This window comes from Epinephelus lanceolatus, chromosome 22 (genome assembly GCF_041903045.1).
Source record: "Epinephelus lanceolatus isolate andai-2023 chromosome 22, ASM4190304v1, whole genome shotgun sequence".
Taxonomy (NCBI): domain Eukaryota; kingdom Metazoa; phylum Chordata; class Actinopteri; order Perciformes; family Serranidae; genus Epinephelus; species Epinephelus lanceolatus.
Genome location: NC_135755.1, coordinates 11,345,037 through 11,371,065, shown reverse-complemented (window position 1 = coordinate 11,371,065; position 26,029 = coordinate 11,345,037). Strand labels below are relative to the sequence as shown.

Here is a 26,029-nt window from a genome sequence, read left to right as displayed (position 1 = left end):
ATGTTGCACTGGAGGCTTCGTGACCCTCTTTACAGCCTCCCTTGACAATGGCAATTAAAGTACTGGGTCATTGTCAATATGAAAAAGAGACAGACGGAGCAAGAAAAAGAAATCAAACGTCAATATTATCACTTCTAAAGAAGCAAGGACAGACCGGCACCGCCGCTGAATCAGTACTCACACCGTGATGTGGCGAGGATAACAGAGAAATGCCCTTAAAGTAGTTTGAAAAAGCTGAGAACATGTCAGATTGTAATGTTCTTGCAATGGAGTGAACCGGAGGACAGTGCATTACACTTCTGTAGCGGCGTGAAAATCACCGGGTTATAAAAAAGGAAAAGAAAGGGGTCGTTGCAGACATTGCATTATTCATGTCGATAATGTCATTATCATTGCAAAGTATGAAAAAAAAAACAGACGTCCCTTTTTTTTCTCCTCTCTGTCGCTCTTCAACGGGCTTGACCTGAATTTTGATTCTCTGCAGTCCTGTGCACAATGTAATGGCTTGTGGTGATTGCCATGCACAATACTGCACGTTTGCTCCACTGTACCGCCAGCGCCGCCGTCGTATTCTGCGAAGACACAGAGCGCGAGGGGAAGCGGAGGATGAATTGAGGAAGAGAAAGAAAGTGAACTCCTGACTCCCTCTCGCCATTCTTAATTAATCCAGTGACCTTGCCAGCCACAAAAGCCTATTTCTAGAGACCATACAGCCAAAAATATACCAGCCGGCACAGTCAGTTAAGGAGAGTGGGGGCGGAAGGATGGATGGATGGATGGAGGGAGCGTGAAGTTTGAAGAAAAAAAGAGAAATTAGGTTTGTGTGAAAGGCCAAGGAGAGGACTGAGAGAAAGAAAATGAAAAAGAGTGCGTAGATGGGGAAAGAAAAGATAAAAACAGAAGAAGTAATGGTGGAATTCCATCATCAGGAAGCGGAGAGGAAAGAGAGACATCATGGCGAAATGAAGACGCCTATGAGGGTCAGGGAGGGGTCCTTCTCATATTAAAGCAGGATGTTAACAATGGCAAGAAGTGGCTCAACCTAATTACCGACAGCCAGCCTTGTGCGTTCCGCTCCCCGGGAGTTTCACACCAATATCTCCCCCTTTTCTCGCTGTCTAAATTTAGCTTGACGTTAAAGGAAGGTGAGGAGGGGAGAAAGTGTGCCTGGATGGATTAGCTCAGTGGCTGATAATTACACCCCGGTATGGGTTAACGGTAATTAATTGTTTTAATTCTACTTTCGGGGTCACGGAGGAGGGAGTTGTTTAATTGCGAGTTGTGCATCTGTAAATACTCTGACAGCGGAGTCAGCGCGGGGACGATGAAAAGGAGCGGTCAGCGTTAAGACGGCGGATTCAGACATTGCTGCCGCCCACACACACACACGCAATGTTTATAGACTAATCTCAAGAGGAAGGACTGCCAAGGAAGCAATGAGACCTAACTATCTCTCTTTCTTCAATAACAGACACACCTGACTCGCCTCCCTCTGCCAAAGATCTCCTCCACACTCATTTCCCCTCACTCTGACCTCCCTCCCACTCCCAACTCCCTCACTCCCACGTCCTCTCCTTCTACCCTCCCAACATTTGTCAACCCGTGTCACTTTGCAGGGCGGTGTCACTCCTGTTTTTTATGTGTGTGTGTGTGTGTGTGTGTGTGTGGAGGTGCCTATCCTGCGTTGATAACTATGTCTCCTTTCTTTTCAAAAACAACCTGGTAAACTTCAGGAAACAATTAAGGCAGAGCAATGGAGCTAAAGCCTACAATAACGGGGGCGGCGTGTGGAGAAAGCAGGGAAGAGGGTAAAGAGGGTGGAAAGAGTTTTACCACCAGCATGGAGTTAAGGTTCTGGCACCTCCAGAGCATTTTTCAGTGGAGGCATGGGGACACCAACTGGCCGCAGCGCACAACTGCAGCTTGGAGGAAATGCCTGTGGGCAACAATGCATCCTTACTCAGTGTTTCACCAAGTGGGGTGCCTTAAGGATTTTTGAAGATGTTGCTTCCTGGCAGAGCTGTTTTGAGACAAGTCCAAGTAGTAAGTCTTTATAAAGTAAGTAGGCTGCAAGACTTTCAGGTCTCTGAATGCTGACCACTAAAATAAAACACAACACTGTCATTTCAACCTGTGTAAACTGATTTTATATCTGAGACTAAATATTTTAGCTCTAATAGTTAAATATTGAGTTTGTGTGTGTCACTGTCTTATTTATTTTTAAATGTTCCAGGGGTATTAATGGAAGTCAAAAACTGAGACTAGTGGTATCAGGTTTAGGATTATGATGAAAGGGGACCTATTATGCTTTTCCTTATTCTCTGTCAAATATATGATTCTACAGAGTTGGATGATCATATTAAACATATGAAACACGTTTCAGATAATGAGGTAAACATATGTAAACGTAATCCCTGTGAGCAAAAACCTCAGGCTTCAAGCGTCACTATACTGTTTCCAACAATTTTTCAACTTTCAAGACAAGCTGACGTCAGCTCATGACAGATTTCTTAATATGTTCATCTGCTCTACATTGCTACATGTAGCTACATGCTAACATCAGGATCATATTCCTGCTGGACTGTGTCCATTTGTGAAGATTTTGGTTTCGAGTATTGGTGATTTTCGTGGTAGAAAATCACCAATACTCGAAACTTTCACATGACTTTTTGACACTGCAAGTACACTGCTGAATGTAGCTCCATGCTAACATCAGGGAAACATGTCATCTTGGCTGAAGATGTTGTGAATCTTTCTCTCATTTCATATCATATTTCTGCTATAAAATGTCCAGTTGAGAAGATTTTGATTTAGAAGCTTTTATTCATCATTTTACAGTAGAAAGCGCCACCATACTCTGCTACAAGTACATTGCTACGTGTACCTTTATGCTAATGTCGGAAAAATATGTAATCTTGCTTGCTGATATTGTTAATTTCTCCCTGATTATGGATCAAATTCCTGCTGGGACATGTCTCTTTGTGTTTAGGATCTATTATTTGGTGATTTCTAACAGTACAAATTGCCGCTGTACACTGCTACATTTAGCCACATGCTAACGTCAGGGAAATATGTAACCTGGGTCACAGATGTTGTTAACTTCTCCCTTGATTCAGATCATATTCCTGATGGAAAATGTCTGGTTGTGTTACAAAGCATTTAAGACCGTTTTGAATACTCAATTTTTTTCTACTTTGTCTACAAGATAGCGTAAACTTGTGGTGAATTCCTTTATAAGGTTATCTGCTGCAGGCATGCCAAAGCAAGTATTTATATTACACTGCTACATGTAGCTACATGCTAATGTCAGGTAAACATGTAATCTTGGTTGCTGATGTTGTTAATTTCATCCCAATTTCAAATGATATTCCTGGTAGAACACGTGCTGATGTGAAGACTTTGGTTTAGAAGCTTTCACTAGTGATTTTTAACATGAAAAAGTGACGCTATATATGCCATTACAGTCCCTGCTACATGTAGCTACATGCTAACTACAGGGAAACCTGCAATCTTGGTTGCCAGTGTTGTTAATTTCTCCCAAGTTTCTGATCATATATTTCTGCTGGACCATGCACAGAGGTAAAGATTTTGGTTTAGAAGCTTTTATTGGTGATTTTTAACGTGAAAAAGTGATGCTATACTCCATTATGGTCACTCCCCAGCTGCAAGTCTCCAGCTACATGTAGTTACACGCTAACATCAGGGAAACCTGTAATCTTGGTTGCGAAAGTTGGTAATTTCTCCCCAGTTTGGGATTAGATTCCTGCTGGGATATGACCAGTTCCGCGGTTGCAATGACGGTGCCGCAGTGAGTGCAGTTGTTAAAAACTCAGAGTTGCTTACCAGTCAGAGCAGACTGGGCTTTTTCGAGAGTAGGGCTTAGAGAGACAGGTGCTAAAAAGGAGCAACTCAAGACAGAGGATGAAAACAGGTGTTCCTGCAAAGACACTAAGAGGAAAATTATGTGTTACATGTGAGCATGGTCTAGTAGAAACCCAAAGTACATGTATTTTTGGCCTACAGTTTACCTTCTACCATTGATATTACTGGCGCTATTAGCAAGCAGTTGCTTATATACACAGAGCAATTTTAGCATTTATTAAAAGTCATGATTGTGTACACCAAAATAACATTAGGTCCAATATTTACCTTCTTTTCCACTCAGTTTGGATTCTCACCAACTCCTGAGGAAAATATCAGGCTCTTAAGCTGCTAATATATCGCTGTGTTGTCTAATTGCTAAATTTGTCAGCTAATTGGTGCTGGACAGGTAGCGTACAGTGCTTGCTGAGGCTGAAAATAAAGTTTATGATAACAATGATAAGAGCAGTAAAATCAAACCCTGTAACGTAGCAGGCCAGAAAACCAAAACAATGAGCTGAAAGATACTATATAAAGCTCAGTAGCTGAGGGAAACTGCAGAGACGGGTAATAATTATCGAGACAGGTCTGACTGCAGCCATGGCGTGGTGTTACTGTCGGGCAGGACAGGAGTGCCCACTAGTGTGATCGGCTTGTGGGGCACAAGAATGGTTACTTAGAGGGATCCACTCCGCTAACATTAATGCACAGCTGGAACTGGCTCATACCACTGTTAGTATTACTTTATTGTGAATGCACACAAAAAATGACAACTGTGACAGAATTAACCCCAATCCTTTTGGGGATCACAGCCTGCAAGATAGCTTGCAAGCTAGCAATACATGTTTCACTACCAGCATTACATTATTATGGTGTGTTCCATTTGTACTGGGAAGTCGGAGTTCCCAGTCAGAAATTTTAACTGGAGTACCCCCTGAAGTCAAATTACCAAATTGCAAACTTGGAGGAACCTCACCAATTCTGACCTCAAAATCCAATATGGCTGCTCCGTGTATCAACAGCAGTGAAAGCTGTAGTAGTATGCTGTCTGTTAGCACTTATGTGTTATTTATGTGACACTGAAACAGTCATACACACAGTCCCGTCCAACTTCTATCTGCCAACAATGGCTAACCTAGCTTGAACTGGTATTGCTTTAAACATCGAGTGTGACACCATTCCCACTAAACTCTGAGGTAAAAGAAATGCAGCACAAGCATCAATAGATGTTGAACTGCTTGCTACAAGCTAACTAGCAAGCTAGCACTCACTGTTTCACAAACAGTATTACATTACTAGCATAAATGGAAGTTGAATTGCTTGCTAAAAGCTAACTAGCAAGCTAGCACTACATATTATGTTTCTACCAGCATAACATTATAAGTATCAGTAGAAGCTGAATTGCTTGCTAGAAGCTAGCTAACAAGCTGGCATTCAATGTTTCAAAAAACAGCATTACATTATTAGCGTCAATGGATGCTGAATTGCTTGCTAGAAGTTAGTTAGCAAGTTAGCACTAAATGTTTCACAAACAGTATTACTTTATAAACATCAATGGATGCTGAATTGTTTGCTAAAAGCTAGCTAGCAAGCTATGACTTAAAGCATTACATTATTAGTGTCAGTGGATGTTGAATTGCTTGCTACATGTAGAAGCTAGTTAGCAAGCTAGCCCTCAATGTTTCACTGACCACATTACATTATTAGTGTCAATGGGTGTTGAACTGCTTGATAAAAGCTAGCTAGCAAGCTAATAGCAAGCTAAGTAGCCTTATTAAGTTGACAAATTACTTGTGTTGATGTGACACTTATTGTTAGTTTGCCACACTTGTTTCATTTCAGTCCCAAATAACAGTGAAATGATTGCATTTAATTTAATTAGACAAAAAGTAAGTTGAAATTTACTTAAAACCAAATGCATAGCCAGTTACTTCATGAACAGGACAACAAAGCAGTCAGCTACTGGGCAAAAAAAACCGGTATAAAGTACCGCTATACTCTATGTCATTTTCCCAGTGCTACATGTAGCTACATGCTACTGTGTACATGCCCTACATTACCCAATGAGCCAAGCTGATTAGTTTGGGATTCGCCACTACAAGCAAACCCTTTTTGGCTTTTATGTTATAATTTAATCCTTTGCCACATAAAAACATTGATGAGTGTAGCTTCAAGGAAACTTTTTTTACTACTTTACTAGGGACTGATTTAAATTCAAGGTAAATCTACCTGACAAGCAGCACTGAATTGCAATTGTATCTATTTTTGAACATCTCTCTGTATGATATTTAAACTCCTGGACATCAGAATATGACCAGGCTGTGTCATGCATAAGAAAATAAACACCTGGAAATGTAAGAAACCATGAAATCATGTTTTAGATACACCACAGATTGCTACTGAATATGTCACATACTTTGAGCAGAGAGGAAAATGAAAAAAGAAACACTCTGGGTATTACAGTAAGCTTCAGTACAGTCATCTTGGGAAAACACAGGAGGGAGTAAGCAGAGAAGCTTTCAGGCTTGGAAAGAGAGAGCTTTGCAGCGTCAGACAGACACACAGACAATCAGGCAGACTGATACACTCAAAGACTGATCCCTGATCCTAAAACCTCATCTCCCCTTTGGCCTTCTATTCAGCCTCCACCCCACCTCCCCCATCCTCTCATCCCTTCATCCCTCCCAGCCATTCTCCTCGCTTCCTACCCTTGCTAACCTGAAGCCAGGCTTTGGACTGTTTTCACAAACACACACACACACCCACACACATATACACACACACACAGACATGCATGACACCACGTCAGGACCCTGAAGACTACATCTCAGGCCCAAAGCGTTCTCCCGAGTCAATCCTGGTGTTGACGAAATCAGGCGAAAGGGGTGATTGATGAGACGGATTGGATACATCGCTGCAGTGAGGGAGAAGTGAGACTGAGGATCTCGCTACTCTCCCACGCCACCTCCGCTACCCTGGTGATGACATCACCGCGGCCAGAGACCTTCAAGCTGCGACTGTGATTAAGTGCGATTAGTTCTGTCTGGGGCTGACAGATCCCAGAGGATTTCAAACTACAAAAGAGTTTTTCGTTGTTGAAAGTTGGAGAAAGAGAACAAGCATGGGAATCTGTCAGCGTGGAAGTATTTCTATTTTTGTGTACGGGTAGTAAAGACTGGACAACACGTTGAGTCTTGGTTTCATCTAAGGCCCAGTCTACACATCGACAGATATTTTTGATAGACATTCAATAATATCAGACATTCACTTTTCAAAATATCTCGGTCCACACTAGAACACAAAAATGACTCCGAACGCTTGCTGGCTGTCTTCTGCAGTCTCCCCTCCTCACAAAGGTAGTGTACAGGCTGACGTTACCTTATTCAAAACACCTACTGGAGATCTAATCACTGCTGATCAAATGTAAAGATTAAGGAGTTCAACTCAAAGATACGAGTGGCGCAAGGGTTTTACATCCAATCCTAAGTGACAACAATCCCATTCTGGAAAGTGCCCCACAATCTGCTGGTTCCACCAGCGCTGATCCAAAACCTTTGTTTCTGGTGGACTTTAAACCGCAAAGACACAAGGTACAGCAGGTGAATCCATTCATCCTCGGAGTGGTGCAGTAATATAAAGTCTAATGGTGCTTTCAGACCTAGAGTTGTGTTGTTTTGGTCTGAATCAGGGACTGAGTTCGTCACAAAGTTGTATAATTGCCTAGAGTTGGTTCGTGTTCTCACGGCAGCATTTACAAGCGGACCAGATCAAATGCCTTGTGCGAGAAAGTTGCTCTTGATTGGTCAGAATTTCCATGTGGGAAAAATCCAGGAAGTAAAGCAAACGTTGAAGAAGAGTACACTTGCAAGATAAATGTGACACTTTCTAATGTCACAATGGAAGGACAACTACGCAGGTTGATTTTAGCGCTGCTCATCGTGGACTATATTGCTGTCATTGTTCATCTTAGTCAAACCATACAGTTTGAAAACGAGGCGCAGCTCCAACTAGAAAACAATGTTTTGATGCATTGGATGTGCTGAATGTGCATATTAAGGCAGTACAGGAGGAGGTGCACATTAATAATCCTCCAGGACTGTAACATGCTCATGTTTAACCCAAACAATGTGTCATGTGACTGCAGTTGCTTCACATCCAGGTCGGAACACGTTCTCACCACAAATGAACCGCACCAGAATTCATTTGTAAGCGGACCGAGACCACCTCTTCAAGAAGGTCTTGGTCTACTCTGAAGTTAAAAGGAAGTGAAACTGTTGCCGCAGTGTTGTCAAACGTCATGAATTATTCAAGCTGGAGACAATCTAACAGCTCTCCAGTCCACATATTAATGATATTTGCAAGTTACACAAGAGCTGCATGCACGCAAAGTGTGACTAAATACTAGGGTTTCAGAGCCACAGGAAAGAGCAAGAGAACCAAAACACAGAAGTGAGTCTCATGCCGGTGGCTTCAAAAACAATGTGACCATTTATACTCAATGTTCATGATACAGTCATTTTATATACAATGAAAAGGCCACAATCGATTATTCAAATAATCGCCCAGCCCTGTTTATAAGGCCAATGGGGTCTGTCTCAGACCTCTGCGGCTGCCACTCAACATACTATAAGGGCCTTTTTCTCAAAGTCATGACTTGGTGACAATCACTATGTGATGTGACGTATTTTTGTTAATATCTGGAGTGCAAAAACAATTCTGATATTGCTTAAAAGCTGAGGCTTCTTTTTCCAACAGTGTCTGGATGGAGAGGGACTGCACGTTAAATAGGGGGATGGCGTTCCCCCTTGTCCACCCTCAAATCACCTCCCGACTGCAGGTACGTACAAAGATAAGTCGTATATTTATGTGGTCCCATGCAGAGGTAGGATTTATGTGTATATATAATGTAATTAGAGTGAGCTAGGCTATGGTACATCTTGCCAACAGGTAAGTGCAAGAATAGAAGTATGGAGAGTACAAGTATAAAGTAAAAACACAGTATTGATTGAAACGTTAAAGATTTGTGACAAAAGAAATGTGGACTTTCCTTTGAACAGCTTGACTCAGTTTGACAAAAAGAAATTAAAGGTGGATAATGACATTGGATCAAATGTTTGTGGCAAGTTAGACCTCAACTTTTAAGGCCTAATATACACCCACTGGACACTCTATAAGGTACACCTGTTCACTCATTAACGCAAACTGCTAATCAGCCAATCACGTGGCGGCAACTCAGTGCATTTAGGCATGTAGACATGGTCAAGACGACCTGCTGAGCATCAGAATGGGGAAGAAAAGTGATTTAAGTGACTCTGAACATGGCGTGGTTGTTGGTGTCTACTGGGAGTTTCACAAACAACCACCTCTAGGGTTTACAGAGGATGGTCCCAAAAAGAGAAACTATCCAGTGAGCCAAAATGCCTTGTTGATGCCAGAGGTCAGAGGTCAGAGGAGAATGGCCAGACTGGTTCAAGATGATAGAAAGGCAACAGTAACTCAAATAACCACTGGTTACAACCAAGGTCTGCAGAAGACCATCTCTGAAGCAACAACACCTTGTCCAACCTTGAAGCAGATGGGCTACAGCAGCAGAAGACCACACCAGGTGCCACTCCTGTCAGCTAACAACAGGAAACTGAGGCTACAGTTCACACAGGCTCACCAAAACTGGACAATAGAAGATTGGAAAAACGTTGCCTGGTCTGATGAGTCTGGATTTCTGCTGCCACATTCAGATGGTAGGCTCAGAATTTGGTGTCATGAATCCATCCTGCCTTGTATCAACGGTTCAGGCTGCTGCTGGTGGTGTAATGGTGTGGGGGAGATTTTCTTAGTACCAACTGAGCATGGTTTAAACACCACAGCCTACCTGAGTATTGTTGCTGACCGTGTCCATCCCTTTATGACCACAGTGTACCCATCTTCTGATGGCTACTTCCAGCAGGATAACGCACCATGTCACAAAGCTCACATCATCTCAAACTGGTTTCTTGAACATGACAATGAGTTCACTGTACTCCAATGGCCTCCACAGTCACCAGATCTCAGTCCAATAGAGCACCTTTGGATGTGGTGGAACAGGAGATTCACATCATGGATGTGCAGCCGACAAATCTGCAGCAACTGTGTGATGCTATCATGTCAATATGGACCAAAATCTCTGAGGAATGTTTCCAGCACCTTGTTGAATCTATGATACCAAGAATTAAGGCAGGTCTGAAGACAAAAGGGGTCCAACCAAAACACTATGTAGCAATGTTTTGCAAATGTTGGAGCTGGCTTTAGCTACTTTCCATTGAAAATAGTTAACAAAACTGCTTCCAGTTGGAGCACATTGGGGACAGGAGAAAAATGTTGTCATCTTAAAATCAATAGACCTGGTCTGAAATCAGTTGGGTGGGTTTTGCACCACTGAAAAACGGGATGAAAAATGACTTGTAATGGGAGCAGCCGTTTTTGAGCCTGCACTCGGTATAACCGCACACACACACATGCATGTCTCTGCACTGTGAGGGAGAGAAAGCCACCAACACATTTCAATTCCTGACATAAAGTGGTGCTGAGAGACTTCCTGTCTGTCCATGCAATCTTCCTCTACCCCCGCGCTCGCTCTGTGGAGGTGGCGCTGGGTGGCACACGGGGTAGTGCGGGGCCTCAGCTGGCCGCACAAAGCAGGGATGACAGAGAGATTGTGCTCGACCTTTCCGCTCACCCGAAACATGATGAAGCCCCCTGCTTTCTCAGAGGGGAGAGTCACATTGGCAGGATGACTTTAAAAAGTCCAAACAACAATCTCTGTTCCCCCTCACACACATACACACTCACACACACACACAAAGGCAAACTTTCATCTTTCCAAAAACTGCCATGCCTCCGCCGACAGTGACACAGAGTATAAAGTGCTGACTCGCTGGCCTCCCTGCCGATTCCCACTCTGCCGGCGACGGAGCGTGTCCTGATAAATAAAGCAACAAATGCAATGGAAAGAAAAAAACAAGGGGAAAGAGAAAGAGAGGAGGCCAGGGGAGCGAGAGAGCATGGAGGGCTATAATTAGTAAGTGATTAACGAGCAGGCATCAGACAGGTCCCACATCATTGATTGTGATGTTGTGCAATGCTGCTGCAGTTAAAATGAGCTGGCCCTGGGAAGGGGCGCGGAGGTCACGCTCACACACACACAGCCTGTTTTTTTTTCTGTTGGTGCAAGATACATCCAACAGTCATTAGCACGAACACGAAGGTAAAGCACATTATGTCAGATAGGTTACGGCCTCTTGAGACTCGCTGGAGAACACCGAATTCAAGCACTAAAAGTTTTTCATAAAGGATAACAGCAGGGTTCATAAAAGTTTCAGCTCCTCAGATACAAACTGAGCACTCAACAGTTTTACATGTCGTTCTTCTTCCTTTCCAGGGAGCCGACGGAAACTATTAATTTCTGTTTGTTGTAATTAGTTCATTTTTGTGGGTTGTTACATCATTGTTGCGTGATAATGCAGTTTAAGGGCAGATTGATTTGCAGAGTCGGCACTGCATTACCTCTCGGGCTAGCTTTCAAAGCTCAATACTTTTGAGTACTGACTGAAACACATCCGCAGCATTAAGTATTGAAAAGAGTCTCAAAAGTTGGCATTGAGTGCTTGTTCAACTCTCTGATCAGATATTTCCTCTTCTAAAACAGAAACCTTTGCCAGTTTGAGTCTGTGTTTTATTTAGGTGGTGACAACTAGGGGTGGGAGATATGGCCCTAAAATAATATCATGATGGGATCTGTATATATAAATCAACAGGTGACTTCCTTCTTTAGTAAAATCCTAAATGATTGAGTTGTTTTTTTTTCCACCTGGACCTTTATGCTTTGCCATTTCTCCTCTAATCATCACGCTGTAACCTGTGACAGGCTGTGATGGTACCACAACTATCACACATTCACATACAGTTGCAATCAAATTTATTCAACCTCCATTGCATATTAGGCTTATTGGCAAAATATACAATTTCTCTGCTGTTTGCAATAAACAAATTACACAAGAACTGTTTAAGTAGTTCAATGAAACTAATATTACAAGGGTTTTGATCCAAATTCAACACAAAATGCTACTTTTAATGACTACTGCAGTCTCAAAATTATTCAACCCCTTCATGACAAGCATCTTCAGTACTTAGTAGAGCACCCTTTTGCTGTTATGACCTGCTGCAAACGTGATGCATAGCCAGACACCAGCTTCAGACAGCGTTCCTGAGGAATCTTAGCCCATTCCTCATGGGCAATGGCCTCCAGTTCAGTAATATTCTTGGGTGTGCGTTTTGCAACCACATTCTTCAAATCCCACTAGAGATTTTCTATGGGGTTCAAGTCAGGCGACTGTGACGGCCACTCTAGAATCTTCCATTTCTTCTTCTGAAACCAAGCCTTGGTGGACTTTGAGGTATGCTTGGGATCATTGTCCTGTTGGAAGGTCCAATGACACCCAAGCTTCAGCTTCCTCACAGACGGCACGACGTTTTTACCTAAGATTTCCTGATACTTGACTGAATCCATCGTGCCCTCCACACACTGCAGGTTTCCAGTGCCAGAGGCAGCAAAGCAGCCCCAGAGCATCACTGAGCCACCGCCGTGCTTCACTGTAGGCAGGGTGTTCTTTTCAGCATATGCTTCATTCTTCTTCCTCCAGACATACCGCTTATTTATATGGTTTTGAGCATATTGGAGCCGACTTTTCTTGTGCTTTTGGGTCAGTAGTGGTGTACGTCTTGGAGTCCCAGCATGGAGCCCTTCGGTGTTTAGTATGTGCCTTATTGTACAAACTGAAACTGAACATTCAGAGCTTTTACTATCGTTTTGTATCCTTTTCCTTGTTTGTGCAAGGCAATGATTTCTTCTCTGAACTTTTTGGACAATTCTTTTGACTTAGCCATATTTCTAACATGCAATCAAACGTCACTCTCAACAAAACCCTAGCCAGTCCAGGTATTTATGTGTTCTGTCTCAAGCACACCTGAACTAATGAAGCCCTTGATTAGTTGCACCAGGTGTGCTTGAAACAGGGGGTTGAATAATTTTGATTAGTTGCATCAGGTGTGCTTGAGACAGGGGGTTGAATAATTTTGAGACTGCAGTAGTGATTAAAAGTAGCATTTTGCGTTGAATTTGGATAAAACCCATGGTAATATTAGTTGTATTAAACTATTTCAACTGTTCTTGTCTACTTTGTTTATTGCAAACAGCTGAAAAATTGTACATTTTGCCAATAAGCCTAATATGCAATGGGGGTTGAATAATTTTGATTGCAACTGTATGTGTAGTTTTTTTTGCTGAGCCGCGAGCATCACGTAGGTTTACATTACCAAAGGTTCATGACAAAATCACTCCAGATGCAAACCATCTTGAGGGTCCGAAAAAGAGAAAATATCCAGTGACTGAATTTTCCCTTGAGGAATTAGAGTGTGTATCTTCTTCTGAATCGGCGTATGCCTTAAAAGGATAGTGCACCCAAACAAGAAAATTCAGCCATTATCTACTCACCCATATGCCGAAGGAAGCTCAGGTGAAGTTTTAGAGTCCTCACAACACTTGCGGAGATCCAAGGGGAGAGGGGGTGGCAACACAACTCCACCTAATGGAGGCTGATGGCGTCCCAGATTCAAACGTCCAAAAACACATCATTGAAACCACAAAATATCTCCATACTGCTCATCCGTAGTGATCCAAGTGTCCTGAAGCCCCGACATAAAAAGTTGTTTGGAAAAACGTCATTTGAACTCTGTTTTTAGCCTCACTGTAGCCTGTAGCTCTGACTGCTTCTCTGTGCACTGTATGTCGGGGCTTCAGGACAGTTGGATCACTACGGATGAGCAGTATGGAGATATTTTGTGGTTTCAATTATGTGTTTTTGGACGTTTGAATCTGGTGTGCCGTCAGTCTCCATTAGGTGGAGTTGTGTTGCTACCCCCTCTCCCCTTGGATCTCCGCAAGTGTTGTGAGGACTCTAAAACTTCACCTGAGCTTCCCTCGGCATATGGGTGAGTAGATAATGGCTGAATTTTCATTTTTGGGTGCACTATCCCTTTAACATTGTGTAACACTGGTAACACAGACCACTACGGCAAGCCTATGTTGTATTTAACAATGATGCACTGAGCATTTTGACATATTTTGCCACACGTAAATTAAGGGTGAAACCTCTGTAGTACCGTAGTTGCCAGACAGATAATGAAGAGGAAATCATTAACAACATGCTGGCAAAAAAAAACATTGTCTGCAGTGATGTGATCAGTGTTGGTGGGAACCCACTGGTGAGAGGTTTAAACATTACCCAGCTCTAATTACCTCACAACAATAACTTTAATGCAGACTTGAGGTACTATGTATTATGTTACAGAATTATTGTAATTTTTAATCACTCTTTCCAGGTCATTTCCCTGTTTGTTTTTAACTTACTTTTTTAAACTAACTAATTTTCTTGTTTTTAATTTTCTCGTTTTACAGATTTCCTTTTGCAGTTTTTTTGGGCCATTCCTTCTTTAATTGCTCATTGCCTTCTTCCAATGCGTTTACAAGAAATCAAGCCAATTTGCTCAGGTTTCAAAGGGTCCGGCAGGTGAGAGCAACGCCGTCACTGTGCACAAGTGCTCCCAAGTGGGCCCTGAGATAAACAAAGTTGAACTTTAGAAACACCGTTATCCACCCATATCTTTCCTTTCTTTCATCTGTAAATATCAGTCTACGGTAAATACAGAAGAGAAGCTGATCATTTTAGTGCAGGGTGACCCAGAGCTGCTTCTTTGATTTATACGATAGGTCAGAGAGATGATGACCTCTCTGAAGTTAGAAAAAGTCAGATATTGAAACTTTGTCCTTTATTGGAATTCATTCTTTTCCCAACCTGGTGCCCTTTATCTACCAAAAACTGAGCATCACTCAGCTCACATCCCAGCTACATCTGCTGGTCTCGAGCAGCCCAATCAGCTGATTAGTCAGAGATCACATGATTCCTTTTTATGCAACCAATTGGCGAATCTCATTCAGGGCGCCCTATTAAACTGCTCTGGTCTGCCTCTGTTGCTGCTTCCTCTGCAAGCTGCTTTGCAACCAGCCTCCACCCCAGCTCCTCCTTTTCATGTTGTGTCTGACTCATCAATGTCATTTCTGTTTGTCACTGATGCTGCTCTGTTCTGTTCCCGGGGGTCTTTGCTGCTGCTCTCCCTGCCTTAGGCTTTCCATGTAGGTGCATGGAAGGGCAGGGAGGTGTGCTCTCTCTCTGCCTTTGGCTTTCCATCTAGGCTCATGGAAGGGCAGAGAGGTGTGCTCTCTCTGCCTTTGGCTTTCCATGTAGGCGCATGGAAGGGCAGAGAGGTTTGCACTCTCTGCCCTTCCATGTAGGCGCATGGAAGGGCAGAGAGGTCCCAGAACAGAGCCATACCGCCAAATATCAAATTGCAAATGGAAATAAAGTTTTCTTTATCTAGATTGGTACTGACTGAAAGAAAGCACTGAAGACATTGAAGAGCATAAATTTCATACTCTGACTCAGTATATAAAACACTCATCTTGCACACGGTTGTAGTTTTGTTTGTTTTTTTAGCGTGTATATTTTACTTAAATGTAATTATTTTGTCTACTGTTTGATCATTTTAGTTGTACGTATGTATGTTGACTTTGGAAGGGATGGGAGGTGGGTTTACAATGGAAGGTGTCACCTGTAATTCTGGACATTTTGCTCTGAATGGAAAAACCAAATAAAGTTTATTTTTAAAAAAGGCTGCCCAGACAAGGACAGTATTTTATGATACACTTAAAAACAACACTTGGGAGAAGATCTAGACAACCTGTGGCTCCGGAGCCACATGCGGCTCCCTGTGGCTTTGAAATAAAACTATATGGAGTTAAATAACAGTTATTTTTTAACATTTAGATTTTCATTTGTCTTTGTTGTAGGCCTGAAGTGATTACTGCATTCTACAACTGTTAAAACGTATAGCCTATACATCAAATTAAAAAATGTTTTAATGACTCATTAACTAAAATGTGTATCATTCGTCGACGACCCGGTGCCTTTTCCTCTAAATTTTGCTAAACTTCCGTAGCGGTGGTTCGCCTGGGGTCTCTCTGGCAAGGCTAGTTATGGATTCCAAATCCAAAAAAGAAATGATTTGTGGACAGATGCATTTGCTTTCACCACCAACGCTGCAAAGTTAAAGTACTAAATAATCATAAACTAGTCCATACCCATTGAGTGGACAGTTGCCCACGTACAGTTTCACATGGTGTCTGTTTGGGATACAGGTCATAGGAAATCGCAGATTAAATAGTCAACTGAACACATTAAGAAGAGCAATGTATTCAGACAGAGTTTTTGTGAATTTGATAGTATGATTGCATTATTGAAAGTACAGTAGTACCATTGCCAATAGTGGAATAGTTAGTGGGCTAAAACTGTACGTTAGTAGTTGAGGTAGCACGTTGAAAGGCAGATAGTTCAAGTGTTTATATGTTGTATTGACTTAAAAGTGGGGCGCACTGGTAGAATGACTGACAGAATGACACACTGACAGTTTCCGTGATTATGTACAGCATACCATACCATGACTTAGTCATACCACAAATTAGAAAAAAAACAAACAAACATTGGGCTACAGGGGGAGCCACAGCGATCGGTCGCATTTTAGCCATTTTTAAGCATTTTTCTGTTGTTATAGCGCCACCCAGTTGCCAATTAGAGTTAAATTTCTCCAGTCATCTTGAGGCGTCCTGTTCTACATATCTACCAAGTTTAGTAAAAATCGATAAAGCAGTTAGGCCTAGATAATAAATTAGCTCTCTAGCGCCCCAATTTTGTTTGATCAGGTCAATAATGGAGGGGTCCCCTCAGATAATGTGTGGTCATATGCCTACAAAGTTGCGTGGTGATGGGTGAAACCCTTGAGATGTTATACACCTTTATGTGATGCCACGCCCTCCGCAATATTCATTGCCTTATAGAAGCTCAGTTTTAGTAAGTTTTCCAACTTTTGCCAAGAGGGAACTTTAGATATTGGTCCCTAGATTATGTTCACCCAGTTACATGCAGATCGCTCAAACTTCCTAGGAAGAGATCGATTTGAAGTGTTTTTCAAAAAATTCAAAATGGCGGAAAATCTATATAACCGGAAGTTATGGGTTCTTGAGGCAAATTTGTTCCTCATGAGGAGAGGCATCTCTGTGAAAAGTTTCATGTCTCTACGGCATATGGGGCATGAGATATGCCCATTCAAAGTTTGCAATTTCAATCGGTTGCTATAGCGCCCCCCTTTGGCCAATTGATGTAATATTGCTTCATTCGCATCCTCCCATGACCCTCTACCACTGTGCCAAATTTCACATGGATTGACCAAGTCAGTGAGGAGAAAAACGTGGAACAGACAGAGTTCTCGTCATTACATAGTAAGAAATATGGCTCACTGCAGAGTAGCCAACTTGTAGGATATCTATTCATAATGATGAGGGGTTGATTTAGATTTAATAGGCTGTTACGTTTATTTAAATATATTTTGTGGCTCCAGGCAGATTTCTTTTCTTTTTTTTGGCTAATAATGGCTCTTTTAATTGTAAAAGTTTGCGTCTTAACTTGAGAATTCTGGTAAGAAGGTTATGAAACAGCACTGGTTATGCTTTCTTTGTACCGCCAGGCACAACCTGCCTCTGCACCCTTCAAAGTTGGCACCCAGCACTGACCTCTTGTTTTGCAGGCCATAGCAGACGCAGCATGTGTCCTATGGCGAACATATAGTAGTTTGCAAAACATACACCTGTGATGTAAAGGGTAATGGTTTATAGCAAAGGTGTTGGAACATTCAAAGTCACAGGTATGGTCATTTAAAAGTTTAAGATGAAGATCACATGTCCACATGACACACGTGGTCACATTAAACGACCCTTCGTTCACAGTTGCAGCCAGAACCAGTGCACTGCAAAAAGTTTCCTGATTTAACAAGTTAAGGTGGTTAATGGAGGTTGAACTGCCATCTTGCCTCCTTCACAGTTTCTACTTCTTCAGCTACTCTCACCCCACCTCAACCCTTCCTCTTCCTCCCCCTCCATCCCTCCTCTCCCTCTGATGATGAGACAGGCAATGCTAAGCGAAATTTCAAACTCGACTGTCACGCAGAAGGAGAATGAAGAGAGGTAGAGGGGGGGAGAAATGCTGAGGGAGGCAAAACGGGAGCAGTCTTCCCTCTCCTTCTTTCTTTCTGTGGGCGCTGGTCAGGTGCCAACATCAATGTACTTTACTGTATGGCTGGGCGGGCACAGAGAGTGCTGGCCTGTCACGCATGGCGTAATGTCGCTCCGTCCTTGCCCCCATTCTTTACCCTGCCAAGCTAATGATGATGATGATGACAATGAGAAGGAGGAGGAGGACAAAGAGAAGGGAACACTTAGAACTTGGCTCGGCTGCTCGCGGTATGGATTTCTGTAACGGAGGAGTGACTTGGCCGGTGTGCATGTGGAGGGTGTGGGTGTATCGGCAGGAAGCGGGAGGAGGGGAGGGGGTGCGTTTTTCTCGCACTTACCTTGTCATTGTTGTAGTAGGCCAGACTCTCACCGTCGAATCTCACCCACCTCCGCTGAAAAACACAGTTCCTGCAAAGAGAAGGTGCAAACTCAATCCATCTGGCACACTCAGCCAAACTAAAACAGTTTGGAGTGGAATGAAAAATCCCAAACAGTCAAGACAGTAAGCCAGTAACTAAATCTGCTCTGAACAGGTACTCATATTTCATCAAGAGTGCCACTGATTCATTAATGTCAAGAGTTGTATCAACAGCTGTCAATTAGCATAATCAAAACAAATGGGCACTTTCAATTTGAATATTCAACAGCCCAAGGGCAGTTTGCCAAACCTATGCAAATCAGGTGGTGAAGGAGAATATAAAAAGAAGAAATGATTGATAGCTCCAGTTTTGAGCAACGGTGACGCATGTGGCACCGAGAGACTCGAGAGAAACGTGGAGCTGCCAGAAAAAGCCAAACTAAGTGAGAGCTGACATACTGTGCATCTCAATGCTACAAGGTTATCTCCCATCTTGCCTTCCTTCCCTTTCGATGGTGCGATGTATTATGGATGGATCTGCTTCAGGCTCCTGTATCTAATATCATTTATCACTTTTAGATGGTCATCAAAGATGCACAGTGCAGAATGAAATGGTATCTGTGAAGAAACAGGAAGCAGGTGGTTGGCTGGCTGCGGTGGTGACTTTTGTTGGCACTTGACGGGAAGTGGTATGAGGTACGTTTAGAGTAGCTGTGGTGAAAGGATGTGTGACTGTGTGAGAATCTTAATCGACCTTACAGGGCCAGCGTGTACGATTTAGGGCAATCAGAAATGGTATATAACAATCATAACTATGTTTTCATTAGTGTATAATCACCCGAAAACTGAGTCGTTGTGTTTTTATTACCTAAGAATGAGCTGCTTATATCTACATACACTGTGGCTCCTCTTCCACAGAGTCCACTAAGTTGTTCTACAGTAGCCCAGCACGGACAAACCAAAAGCTGGCTCTAGATGGGACTATGAAAGTTGAAAGCACACAGAAGAAGTCTCAGTTCTGCAAACTCATCGCTGATACCACTAAATCCTACACACTGGACCACTGACCTTTAATAAGAAACTAGTTAAGTGCACTCAGTAAAGTGCAGATCTCTGCCAGACGGTTGCCTGAGCTGAACCCTCTACTCTAAACACATCTTGTAAATCCAGCATTATTGCTGCAGCGCGTTTCATACGGGTCCCAGAAGCCTTTAAGTACGAGCCTTGTCTATTTTTAACGGAGTCACAGCGCATTGCACAGAGCAGATCGAGTTTTCCTGCATTATGAGGATGAATGTATTTTTTATAGGGCTGCCCAAACTAACAATTTTCCTAGTCGACCAATAGTTGTCATTTAGGTCCATTAGTCGACTAGTCGCCCGCATGTTTACGATGTTAATTTAATTATTAAATTATATATTTTGGTGGTTTGAGTTGAAGGTGTGAGAAAGAATAGTATCAGTAACATTGTTAACACTGTGCTACATTACAGAGAAATACAAAACCGTCCTAATGAACCTTCATTAATATAGGCCTATATTTTATCTCCAAGTGCACGTCACACACTGAGCGAGCCGCCTGTTAATGACGCTGTGGGCTAATGGGCATGTAGCTACTTCCATGTTTCAGATGATGCGTCATGTTTGTAGTCGACCAATGAAGATGAGTTTACATATCACCTTGGGTTCGTCCTTCACCTTCTCAAAATGATCCCACACTTTGGATTTCCTGCCCGACATGTTATTAACTAGCCTGGGGAATAACCGCAGGTACCAGCCCTGGAAATTAACCTGACTCCTGTCTGACTGCTGAGCGAGGACACCTCCTGTGTCTGTCCTTTCAAATTAAATCCCCACGTGGTCCAGTCATATAGGTTTTGATTTATTTTGACAAGGCGCAGCTCCTAATAGAGATTAACATTTGTTTGGTTTTTATTTTTCCCTGTGACGAAGTGACCAATGAAATCTTGCCGACTCATGACTTTTCTGGTCGACTAACATTTGGTCAACTATTAGGGGGCAGCCCTAACTTGTGTCAAGCACCCAACCAGGCCACAGTCAAGATGTGCCTAACTTTTGTGGATCATAACAAAGCTGGTACAGTTTGAAATAAAACCAAACTTTTAAACGAATGTCTGTTTCTTTAGCCAAGACAAAGGCCAGATGTGGCCTGCAACAGACAGCAAGGCTTGTTGTTTGCTGGCCCCTACCGTCTGGTTAACAGGGGTGAAGACTCAAGTCAATGACAGTATGAAACAGTCAATGAAACATGCTTTTGAACAACCATGAATCACCACAACCACGAGAGGTCCTTGGCTTACAGTCATACATGTGTGCACAAAATATTAGGGTGATTGGTGCAGTAGTTTATGAGACAGCACACACACAACTAAACGCTTTAGCCTGGTGACAATAAATATTCAATGTGGGGCTGCAGTAAAAGAAGCATTGCTGAGTATTTCATTTAGATCTTTATGTCTGATAATCTGACCTGACTCTCTAATCACATTTATCCTCAGCAGGACTGTAACCTACCCTTGAGGTGACAGCTTGTCCAGCCAGCTCGCTTTGAGCACCTGATGTTTGGAGGGTCCATAGAAGCACGCGTATGGAGAAATATCAGGCAGTACATCTCTGGTCCCACCCCCCTGAGCGTCTGCCGGATCAGAGTAGAGGTCACACTCCACCATGATTAAAGATCCATCCTTAGGGCCAGAGGCAGCTGGTCCCACAGCAAAAGCCTCAGCGGTCACTGGGGAACTTTGGTCCAAACTGGCTCGCAGCAAAATGCTGGCACACTCATCAACTGTGGAGTATTCTTCTGTGTAGGGGTCTGGGATGGTTGGGGCAGGGGGAGACACTTTTTCTTTGGATTTTTTCCGTTTAGGTGCCTTTTTCCTGTGGGAGCAGGGATGGCATTAAAGAACCAGTTTGACATTTTGGGAAATACTGAAAATTGTTGTTACCACTGTCATGTCTGTCCGTTAAGTGTGTAGTCAGAGCCCCGAGGTGATTAGCTTAGCATAAAGCCCGGGAGCAAGGGAAGCCACTAGCCTTACTCTGCCCAAAATTCAATTGCCTACCAGAACCTTTTAAGCTCACTATATTACATATGATTTATTTTGTCTATACATAAACAAAAATGTAAAAAGGACACGTTTTGGTTTCATGAGATTCATGCTATAACTATTTCTTGCTGGACGGTAATAACAGTTCACAGTGAAACCACAACTTTTTAAAATATTTCTGTTTGGGTACACATCAAACAAAGATATGGACCATTTCTTAAAGACACTCTAAACCCCCGAAATGATCGTATCTATATCAGGTACTCACCTAGTGTTATGCTGAATTTGTGAAGAAAACTCCACGGTGAACGAGGAATCCAAAAACAGGGGTCCACGTTAACATCAGTTTACAAACTCTCAAACAACTCGTGCAGTATAATCCAAGTCTCATTTATCCAGTCGTATGCTCAGTACTTCCCAAACAGACAACCCTTTCCAACACGTGAAACTTCAAAGCCAGACTCCATTGACAAAACCAACAATTTTACTTTGCTGAACACAGGAGCTGCTAGCTTACAGATACCTCGATCAGTCAGTCTGTTTGTGTTATTGTGTGAATTTGGGGTTTTAGAGGGTTAGCTGAAATTCACCAAAGTCACACTATAACACAAATTAACTAACTAATCGAAGCAGCAGTAGACCAGCAGCTCCTGTGTTCAGTGAGATAAAATTACTGTTTTTGTCAATGGAGTCTGGCTTTGAAGAGAAAATAGAGAAGTTTCACTTTTAGTTCAGCTTCTTGTCAGAAAGGGCTGTCTGTTTGGGAAGGAGTAAAATAATAAATGAGACCTGCACAAGTTGTGTCAGATGTTTTCATGTAATTTTGCTGTTGTAAAACAATTCAATTAGAATTTTCTCTGTTTTTGGATTCTTCGTTCACTGTGGAGGCATGCGAGAAAACCTGTGAAGTAGGGTTGCAGCGATACGCCGGTTTCAAGGTATACCGTGATATAAAAGTTGACAGTTATCATACCGTGTATATTTGCTTATCTACAATACTGAAAAAAAGGAACTGGACCTTGAATCTCCCCATCAGTTTAGTTATTTACAAAGGGGAGACATTTCACAGATAATTCCATGAACAAAATGGTTTCCTGTTTTATTGTAGTAATTAAACGTTTGTTCAACCAACAAAAACCCTACTATTGTCATTCCTTTAAAACTTTAAAAGCCACCAGTGAAATAGATGAACTAGATTTTAAAAAATATATACCGAAATACACACTAGAGTCATTTATGTGAAGAATTTGTACTTCCGCATTGAGACAAACCCAACTGGATGTGACGAACAAAGAAGGAAAGCGGCCAAATAAAACAACGGCACATATGGATGCTTATTTTGATACAGAATAGGTCAATAATGTTCATACACGTATGACGGATCACAACCGTATACTTACGAATCTGCTAGGTGCCCAAGAGACTAGGAGGAGGCAAGAGTCAGGAGAAAGGATGGTAATCACATGGAAAATGAGGAGAACCAGTGGTGAACTGGGGAGGTGTCTTGGTGAGTAATCTCTCAAGACAGATTCTGCAATTTACATTGTAGAATCTGTCAGCAGCCCTGTGTGAAAGACGACTAGAGAGGGGGGAGGGCGTGGCTTTGAGTTTGAACGATGCTGCGCTTTAGCCAATCACAATGGAGGGGGCGTGGCCGAGACATGCAGGTGTCCCCAGGAAATGTGTACCTACAGAAACAGCAAGCTCCGCGTTCATAGCGACCGCTCCACCCAAAATGCCATCTCGTCAACGTAAAAAAAAATATTTTTTCCAGCGGATGTCTTAGTTACAACATGATTGAGCTAACTAGAGTAGTTCCATGACGTATCCAACAACGGGAGGCTTTTAGCAGATGACGTCCTGATGTTAGCTTTGCTGCTGCTGTTAGCTGTCCCTGTCAGCTGCAGCCACTGCTGCTTTCTAGACATCGTGATTTCCCATAACTGAATAAATACCACACATAGCAACACAAAACTGCTTTGCTAGCTCAATCATGTTGTAACTAAGATATCCGCTGGAAAAAATATTTTATTCATGGACCGTTTATTGAGTTATTACCTTATTTTTATACAGTCTATGGTTATTACAGACACCGCTAATGGCTAACGTTAACAGCTAACGGTTAGCCCAGCTAATCTACGATGTTATTGTTGTTATTATTTACAAAACGTGCACACAGAAATAGTAACGTTTGTTCAATCATTGTGTTTATAGACTTAACAAACATAAGATTAGTCTACACGGTGATACAGTGACGTGAAAAATGTGATATATAGCTAAACTCTGCTGTTTTTTTACCCCAAGTATTTGTAAACAACACAGCGATTCCCTGGGGGCACCGCCGGAAGTGAAGGGCGTGAGCGATCGCCAAGGCCCCTGCACTTCCGTTAGTCGAAAAAGGCTGTGCCTCCAGAGGTAAAGGAAGAAAAAAAAAGTTTTTTTTGTTTTGTTTTGTTTGTTTTTTTTACCGATGGATTTCCAGATTGCTTGGTGAGTGACTGGCGTTAGCTGTCATTAGCTGATGTTAGCTTAAGTTGGCTGACAATAGCTGACGTTAGCTTAAGTTGGCTGTCAATAGCTGACGTTAGCTTAAGCTTCAGCATACTGTGATACCGTGAAACCGTGATATTTTCTGAGGCGGCTATCGTATCGCAACAGATGACCATTTTGTGGGGTGAAGTATTTCTTTAGGACATCCTTTTGTCATGTATGCAAGAAATGAATAATGTGATTTTATCTATTTTGTGGCCTCATCTTTTAATGCCACCAGATTAACATGTGGTTGTTTTTATGTTTAAACACCTTAACATGCAGCTGCACAACATGATAAACTCTCCCTCAGTGTTTCCAGTGTGCTACACCGAGACCAGTAACCACAAAAACATTATCTGTGGTCAGCAGTTCTCTTTCTGAGAATTTCTGAATTTCTATTTAAACATCCAGAGTGTGGGACAGCAGCATTACATCAGCATAACATACCTCTGTTTCCTGGGTTTTATCCTGTCCTTAAAACCCTTCTGTACCCCTTCTTTAGCGCCTCGCTCCTACAGAGAACAGAAGAGATTAGCATCAGATGAAAAGAAAGTGTCCATCTTTCAGTCAGACACTGTTATCGTGCAGGTGCACTAAGCTGTGTTAACTTTAGTGGCTAGGTGACATTTCCATTAACCTCAGGGGGCAAACTGAAACAAGCACATTTCCCACTCTGCTATGTGTCCATGGTGACAACATTAACAGTGAGAAGGAAGTTTGGCATGCGGACTGCGGTTGGAAACACGCCTGATAGTGTTGAAGATCTGAGAAATGTCTGTTCCTCTTTGCAGAGCTGCTACTCACTGTCCGCTAAGGGGAGTGTACGTTGTCTTACCGGAGCGTTTTCAGGGTTGTTGTACAGGAACATTTCTCCATAGGGAGCAATAGGCGTCAAGGTTCTTTGAAGTGGAGCTAAAAAGGACACAGAGACAACACAATGGCGGTTTTGTGGTGGCACTGAGACTTGCAGTGTGAAGGCCTAAAGATGGTGCATGAAAGTGAGGAGCTTAACAGGATTGTTCCAGTTAAATTTAAATCACTCAGATGCTATAGTGCCCTTTGATTAAAACCAACTCATTGATCTGAATAAATGTGCCAACCCTTGATCCATGTAAGCAGTAAACCAATTAAATTTTGTTTCAGCATGCCTATCTCTCGCTCTTTTCCTTGCCCAACTGGGAGTATGATCCTCCTCAGTCTGTCTCCAACACACTGCCAAGGCCATTTCTCCGCCTCGGCTCCTGCAGGGACCGTGGTCGGTGGTCGGTGGAAGCGGAGACGGAGAGAGACTCTGGCCAGACACTATTAGTCTGGAGACCCGGGGCCACCCTGCGTGGGCCGCTGCCTGTCACTGTGAAAAATGACACCACCCTCTCCTGAGGATTGTGAGGGCCAAAAGACGCCGCCACGGGGCTAGACACACATAGACACTGGCGGAGAAGCAGATATGCAGGCAGACAGAGATCGAAACACCCTCGGACATATGAAGATGCCTTGAGACAAACAGAGACATAAAAAGGATGGACAGCCAAATACACACATGCAGATGCACATGTGAACGTGCTATTTTTAAATGTCCAGTGTGAAAGATTTGGGGGAAATTGATCTAGTGGTTTGAATTGCAGATTGCAAAAACATCTCCCAGGTAGAATTCCTTCAGTGTTCATTGTTCAGGAGGTATTTAGCATTAGCTGAATTTCACAGAGGTCTCCTCCTCTGCAGAGTAAATAAATGAATTTCCTGTCTGGTATTAATAATAATAATAATAATATAATAATAATCTTCCTCTTAACATGTGCTCACTTTTCTCTGATGGTTTCCTCTGACACTGTTTAACATGTCGCAGACAACCCACTGGCCCAGCACCTGCTAAGATCCAGACTTTCAGGAGGTTTTTACCAGTCAAGTTACACTTTCAGTTTACATCCATGTCTGTAAAACATGAATGCTTTACACAAATCTTGTCCACGGCAGCACAGAAGCACAATCAGCGCCGTTT

The 26,029-nt window shown here is 42.6% G+C and overlaps 1 protein-coding gene across 5 annotated transcripts in view; it reads right to left on the bottom strand.

Annotated features, from left to right (window-relative positions):
- Window positions 1-26,029, bottom strand: part of arap2 (ArfGAP with RhoGAP domain, ankyrin repeat and PH domain 2) — a 259,679-nt gene that overhangs the window by 217,994 nt on the left and 15,656 nt on the right. For all 5 annotated transcript variants that reach the window (XM_033609726.2, XM_033609727.2, XM_033609724.2 and 2 more), the window contains exons 4-7: window positions 24,866-24,942; window positions 24,478-24,542; window positions 20,966-21,328; window positions 18,412-18,481 (exon numbers count right to left, since the gene is read on the bottom strand). In XM_033609726.2, coding sequence (XP_033465617.2) covers window positions 18,412-18,481; window positions 20,966-21,328; window positions 24,478-24,542; window positions 24,866-24,942 — 575 coding nt within the window. The remainder of the gene's footprint in view (window positions 1-18,411; window positions 18,482-20,965; window positions 21,329-24,477; window positions 24,543-24,865; window positions 24,943-26,029) is intronic.